The sequence below is a fragment of the Triticum aestivum genome, chromosome 2B (genome assembly GCF_018294505.1).
Source record: "Triticum aestivum cultivar Chinese Spring chromosome 2B, IWGSC CS RefSeq v2.1, whole genome shotgun sequence".
Classification (NCBI taxonomy): domain Eukaryota; kingdom Viridiplantae; phylum Streptophyta; class Magnoliopsida; order Poales; family Poaceae; genus Triticum; species Triticum aestivum.
The window spans coordinates 374,946,608-374,953,640 of record NC_057798.1 but is presented as its reverse complement, the minus strand read 5'-3'; the positions used below and the strand labels follow the sequence as shown (position 1 = coordinate 374,953,640).

Sequence of the window (7,033 nt, the reverse complement as noted above, 5' to 3'; positions counted from 1 at the left end):
CAATGCAACAGAGCGATGAAAGCCCCGCCACCACCTTCATCGGTGTTCGCAAGGGCTTCCCCGATGTCAGTCTCTGGTGACAGCGAGGGGAAAGGTGGGGAGGGAGGGGTGGCAGCGTTCGAACCCTAGTCGTCCCCCTCCAAGTCGCCCTCGGGAGGATGACGCAAGAGCCGGGGAAGGGGACATCATTAAATTTAGATACAACCCCTAAGAAACAGTGCACTGGGCTAAGTTTTTATACCTCGATATCATGCTAAGAGACGATGCATTGAGAGAGCCCTTATGGTTGGACTAGGCGCTCATTTTTCTCTATCATCACGGCCCATCGATCAGCACTATAAAATCCATCGCATGTTGGGCGAAAAAGAGGCATCGGACAAGGTGTGGTCCATGCATGCCTTGTGAGAGAATTGATTATAGTGGTCCTATCAAGGCTATGTGCACAGTGTATTGCTATGTATTTTATTGGAGTGCACCTAATTGGTGCATTACTATGCACCAGTTGTGGAATGAGCGCTCACACGTCTCCCGCTCGTGGGGCTGCCCAATAAACAGGGCGAGCTCTCGCTCGATTGTTGGTCCGCTCAGTTCATTTGTTTCTGGTTCACTCGGCTCCCAGTTTTACACGACAACTATTAACCGTTGTCCAGGGCCCCATTGACCATTGACCTTTTAGGAACTCTTCAAAATTAAAAAAAATCATGAGTGAAAAAAATCATACAAATTCTTTCAATTTGAAAAAAGTTGATAATTTAAAAAAAATCATGGATGTGAAGAAGTTCATGAATTTGAAAAAAAACTTCACAAAACTTAAATAAAATCATAGATTTGAAAAAAAGTTTAGGATTTTTAAAAATCCATGAAATCATAAAGTCAACATAATTTAAAAAAGTTTGCTAATTTGAAAAGAAGTTCACAAAAATAAAAAAACGTGAATTTGAAAGAAGGTCACGTGTTTGAACAAAAATTATATGAAAAATGCCCCTCAAAACCGAACAAAAGCCAATCAAAAACCAAAACAAAGAAGAAGAAAAAACTGACCAAAAGATTCCCAAAACCAGGACATGCTTCTCCGCTAGGACTACCTTAGATGGGCCAGCCCATTGTGACCACTTCAGGCACCATGTACCATTTATATTGCAAGTTTTTTTTAACACAATACAAATGCAAGTGCTCATCTTTCTGACGCACAATCTATCTTTATGAGCATCTCCGGGAGACTGAACCGGCATCTTAGGATTTACGAAGTCATTACAGGTGCCTCATAGTTGACAGAAATGTCATCCTAAAATAAATTCATGAAAATGTGAGCATCAGAACTTGAACCCTGATGGGCTAGAGATACCACTATCTTTCTACCAATTTATACAGTAAGTTAAGTGATGCTTAAGACACTGAATATGATTATATTGTAAGTTAAGTGACGCTTAAAATGCTGAATAGGATTCCACGCTTGTCTTGTAAAGAAATATAAAAGCGAGTAATGATCTAAACGCTTTCATATTTCTTTATGGGGGAAGTATTTTTGGCCTCGGATCCCGCGTGAAAGTCATCAGAGGTCGGTGTGTTCAGAACGTCCATTCTGCTCCTTCTCTTTCGCTCCTCATGTTCGCCTTTTCTTTGGTTCGTTAACTGAGCGTACTTAGAAAATCAGTATGTATATGGAGGAAGTATTTTTGGCCTCGGATCCCGCGTGAAAGTCATCAGAGGTCGGTGTGTTCAGAACGTCCATTCTGCTCCTTCTCTTTCGCTCCTCATCTTCGCCTTTTCTTTGGTTCGTTAACTGAGCGTACTTATAAAATCAGTATGTATACATGTCACCAGAGGTTTCGTGGTGTAGTTGGTTATCACGTCAGAGGTCTCCGGTTCGAACCCGGGCGAAGCCATTTTTTTTTTGTTTATCATTTACTAGATATTTGTATGTGCAATTGTCCGCAGAAAAAAATCTGCAAACATGAGCAAACTTAGGCGAAGCCATCTTTTTTACCTTTTCGTAAGTGGGAAATTTTGACCAGCTATGATTTACGCGAAGCCATCTTTTTTACCTTTTCGTAAGTGGGAAATTTTGACCAGCTATGATTTACGCGAAGCCATCTTTTTTACCTTTTCGTAAGTGGGAAATTTTGACCAGCTATGATTTACTACTAGAAATTTATATCTGTAGCTGCCCACAGAAAAATATATGCAAACAAGAGCAAAACGCAGAGAATGTGTATATCTGTCCTCCAAATTGCCAAGCATCTACATCAATCGCTGCAATACGCATAAATACTTGAGCATGACAACCAAATCTCGACGTATAAATGCAAAGCAAAGTCCCAGTCTCGACTGACGGCGACTGAAGCTGACTCACAATTAGCACAATAAACATGGAGCTGCATTGATAATTTCAGAGACTAATTACTCTGTGACGAAACGGATGATGACCGTCACAGTCCTGATTAACTTGTAACAGGGCATCACCACATGTGGTACAATCTTTCCAGGGTTAAGGGTAAGGCGAACACAAAATAAGCCGATAATCTCGCAATCCTGATGAATGAGAATGATCTTCATGTGCCACTTGTCTGAATTCTCAAAGGCATATGCAAACCTGATCTACAATGGTGTCCGAAAAGCACAAGTTTCTGCCTGCCCTTGTTTATATCGATAGCTGAATCGTGGACCGCAGGTAACAGGACAGTCCTATTAGGTCTCACCAGTGGAGTTACATCGGCGGAAAGCCGAGCAGAACTGCCCAAGTTGTGTCCCTGTGCGGATGCTGGCTCCAACAATGTCATCTCCAGATCTGCAGCATATCAGCAGAAGCATCTTTTGTTGTCCCTGTCAAGCCCAAGTTCATCTCCCATGGACCAAATCCTTCCATAAACAGAAAGGTGATGCTCAAGACTATTCTTCAGATAAGAATAGTATCTGCTATCAGCATGATCTCGGGCCCATACGTGTTGGTTGCTTAGTGGTGCCACGAAGGCTCAGTGTTGCATGATCTTCCCCTGGTCTTACAGCACACAGCGTCTTGGTATCATATCATATCTCTTCTTCTTCTTCTAGGACCATTTTGCTCTGACCTCCTGTATCCACCCCCCCTGGTTGGTCATTACACAAAAATTCAGCAACATGTCAAAGATGATAAGGAAAAGAAAGAAAGAGCTAAACTTAGCATCGTCATACAGTATTTTATTGCTTCCTGCGAGTTATTCTGGACGTTCGTTGGGGATGTGGCAGACTTGTCTGTGTTTCCTTGGCATCTTATATTATCATATAGATAGATGACCAATCTAAAAAAAGAAGTAAAGTATAGAAATTGATTAGTATACAAGGTCCTAGATGCCCTGGGATATCTGAACAAGTATTCCCTCCGTTCCAAAAGTAATTGAAGTTCTAGGGTTGTCCTAAGTCGAACTTTTTAAAGTTTGACCAAGTCTATGGAAAAATCTGCTAAGATCTACAAAATCAAATATATAGTATTAAAATATATTTTATAGAGAATCTACTGAAACTAATTTGGCGTTGATATATTTTTTCCATGAACTTGGTAAAACTTAAAGACGTCCTTACTTAGGACAAACCTAGAACTTCAACTAATTTGAAACAGAGAGAGTATATTATTAGCCTCTAAATAAAGATATCAATCTAAATAAACCAAAGAACTTGATTAGTAAATAAGGTCCTACAGGTCCTGGGTTATCTGAAACTAGTATATCATTAGCCTCTACATCGGTCCAATGATCCTGTATTATGACGATAATTTTCGGCAATAACACTGCATAAATTGCTTGTTGGGATAGCATCAAGGATCTCATCTGGCTATTACTAGTAGTATTTTCACTAGTTGCTGATCTCATGCAAGTCCTTGTTGCATTCCTTGTCCTGTCTGCATCAAGAGAGCGATCCTCAACCCAATTGTTTGTGAACTAGTGGGACTTGTTTTTCAAATCTGACAAAAAAGACTATTGAATGTAGCAGCGAAAGAGTGAAACGGATGTACAACCGCCGCGATTAGAGTTAATCTACTGATTGGACAGGACCCGGAAGGTGCCAAAGGGGAACAAAATATCAAGAACCGTTCCATCCGGCGACGGCAATTCGGTAGGTTCCACACGCTAAGTGCATGCGCTTAAGCGTGGGAAATAATGACAGCATGTAGTACATTTCATATATAACTCAACAAAAATCATGCCTGCACATTATTTACCAATCTACATGCCTATTGGAGTTTCAGTTTACCGATAGCAAACTTTGTATTACTGGGAGATTCATCTACTGATATATACATGCCTATTGAAGTTTCAGTTTACCGATAGCAAACTTTGTATTACTGGGAGATTCATCTACTGATATATACATGCCTATTGGAGTTTCAGTTTACCGATAGCAAACTTCGTATTACTGGGAGATTCATCTACTGATATATACATGCCTATTGGAGTTTCAGTTCATTGATAAAAGAAATTATAACATAAAAAAGGATAAAAAAATAACATTATACTGACCAGTAAATCATCTTGCTTGAAACTGCCTGGCCTTATGTTCCTGTTCCGTCAGCAAAAGATGGCGGGCAGGGTCCTGAAGCTGGCATGTCAGTGTTCGGCAGTAACTGATGATTCTGGTTTTGTTGTGCCTTTTGAGATGCATAGGGAAACATATCCGGCAGCTGCGAGGAATCGACACCGTAAGCTAACAGGAGTAAAAGTCTGATAGATCAGGAGGAGACTAACTGTGTTGTTCTAACCTGAGATGCTGCTGTTAGTGTGTCGTCTGGGTGCAGGAAAGGGTTTCTTGGCTCACCACAGACACCATTGTTTTGCATCTGGTTTCCCACATTGAGGGAATCGATAGCTGGAGATTGGACCCTAGGCATTTGATTTGGGAGATGATGGTTCATAAACGGTGCTATTCTTTGCAGCTGGCTAAGGCTCTGCGTCGCGGGCATGCAGGCTGAGTTCAAGCCCATGGCCATCGGCGGCATGAGTTGGTGGGCACCAGGGTACATCATGGGCGCCATCCCAGTAGTCATCCACATGATCTGAACCCAAGCCAACGCTGTCAGTCGAGTACCGTGCTTGATTGAGGAGAAACTAGAAATTCAGGGTGTGATTTTGAATTTTGAACCTGAACTTGCAGTTGCAGAGACTTCAAGTACTCGATTGCTTCGTCTAGGATGGACGCCTTGTCGCTCTGCAATTAATTTTTAGCTAGGATCAACCATCCACACCAAACTTCAAACGTAACAATGACTCATGAACACGAGTACTAATGCAGAAACTTCTCTGATACCTTGTTGCAATGGGGTACGAGCTCTTGCAATGCTTTCATCTTTTCGTTGATCCGATCCCTTCTTTTCTGCAAGACAGAAATATCACAAGACTGGTTTGCAACAGGACAACACTGGAATGGGTGAGTCGTCAGGGCTTACCCGCTCTGATTGGTTATGGACCTCGGCAGCACGAGTCCTTCGCTTTGCCGCCGGCCGCTGCGGCCGGGTCTCATTGACGGCCTCACAGTCGTCGGCATCCTGCAAGCATCATAATATTCCCTCCGTCACCGGTTCAGCCGAGACTATACATACACAAACTTAATAAGTGCTTAGCAATGTCGCCGTCTCCGCCGACGTGGTCGAGGGGAAAAGGAAGAGAACCTCGCGGCGGCTACCCAGTTCGTCCCTCCCCCTCTTAGACAGTAGCGCTTGGCCTCCCGCCGAAGACGAGCCCGGCTCCTCCTCCGGCGACGGTAGCAGCGCCGGCGCCGTCACCGCGTTGCTCCCGCAGAAGCTCGTCCCGGCGCCGCTTCCCGCCACGAGCGCGCCCGCGTCCCCGTCGGCGACGCCGTGCCAGAGGTGCGAGTACAGGTCCCTGCCGCCGCCGCCGTCCGGGATCAACCACGCGGCCGCGTCCTCCGCGGTGACGCCGCTGGCCGCGCCGCTCTGGGGGCACCGCCGGTGCGGCGTCTGGGCCTGCGCCTGCGCTACGATGGCCCCGTCCTGCCACAGCAGCTCCACGAGCTCACCGCCCGCCTCCTGCAGTCTGCGCCACGAGAAGGCTCTCACAAGGAACAACAAGCACAAAAGAAAAGAAACAAATCAATTGGGCAGAGAGAAACTCGTGAATTACGGGAGGTGCCTCTTGTGGCTGGGCGCCGGTCTTGCGCCGTCGTCCATGATCCTGGAGCCGATCGAGCTGACGGGCCTCTCCACTTGAGCAGAAACCGGCGGAGAGCAAAGCTGTGTTCTGGAGAAGAGCTGTGGAGTGTGGGCTAGTCTAGCTGAGATGGATTTTCTCGGGAATAATAAAAGGAGAGGAGAAGAGAAGAGTTGTGCTGCATTTGTATGGAGGGGGGGATCCGTTGACATCGTTGTCAGCCGTGTGACTGTGAATATGCGGCAGCCACCAAGAAAAATAGTACTGTATTTGCTCCAAGGGCGGAGACTGAACATGAAAATCAAAAATCAATAGAAAAATATACAGAAATAATAACGTACATTTCTTTTCACAAAAAGGTAACCACCGGCGAAAACCTACCCGATTATCTCGCGTGGTATTCCATGGCGATACGTGGAACAGCACATACTCTGATAAAACAAGCTTTTATTTATATTAATTAGAAAAATGTAGCACGGATACAATAACGATGAATAACACCAGACATCTGCACATCTATCATGCACACATCCAAAACACGAACTATCCGGCAAAATCTTTACCTAATAATAATAAAGCAAATTGAGTTTCTTTCGTCTGTCATGACATTTTTCAGGAAAGTTCATCTATTTCAGAGAATTCAACCCGCAGTCTTGTTTTAAGTTAAAACTAATCGTTTTTTTTTTCATATTTTACACAAAACTCCCTGTGTTTTGTTGAAATCAACCCGCGGTCCGGATTTAAGTCACACCTGAACCGTTATTTTATATTTTTCGAAACCCCCCTGATGTTTTAGGTAATTCATCCGCGGATCATATTTAAGTCAAACAATATTTTTTTAAATCATCCATATCTTTTAAACCGTAACTCCGATTTGAACATGTTATATATGAAAT

General features: G+C 43.7%; 1 protein-coding gene across 3 annotated transcripts; it reads right to left on the bottom strand.

Moving 5' to 3' along the window:
- Positions 1 to 2,355: 2,355 nt before the first annotated feature.
- On the bottom strand, positions 2,356 to 6,300 carry LOC123044993 (transcription factor PHYTOCHROME INTERACTING FACTOR-LIKE 13). Of its 3 annotated transcripts, XR_006420903.1 has the most exons (9): positions 6,111 to 6,300; positions 5,639 to 6,023; positions 5,417 to 5,515; positions 5,278 to 5,343; positions 5,113 to 5,178; positions 4,733 to 5,026; positions 4,494 to 4,654; positions 3,172 to 3,278; positions 2,356 to 3,086 (listed from the first exon to the last, which is right to left on the bottom strand). XR_006420903.1 is itself a non-coding variant. In XM_044467902.1 (8 exons), the coding sequence occupies exons 1-7, from the start codon at positions 6,155 to 6,157 to the stop codon at positions 4,526 to 4,528; spliced, it is 1,086 nt and encodes a 361-aa protein (XP_044323837.1). In that variant the 5' UTR covers positions 6,158 to 6,300; the 3' UTR covers positions 2,356 to 3,086; positions 4,494 to 4,525. The 3 variants fall into 3 exon arrangements, 2 of the variants coding, with proteins under 2 accessions (XP_044323837.1, XP_044323838.1); XM_044467902.1 differs by lacking the exon at positions 3,172 to 3,278; XM_044467903.1 differs by lacking the exon at positions 2,356 to 3,086 and having other exon boundaries at positions 3,237 to 3,874.
- Between the last annotated feature and the right edge of the window lie 733 nt (positions 6,301 to 7,033).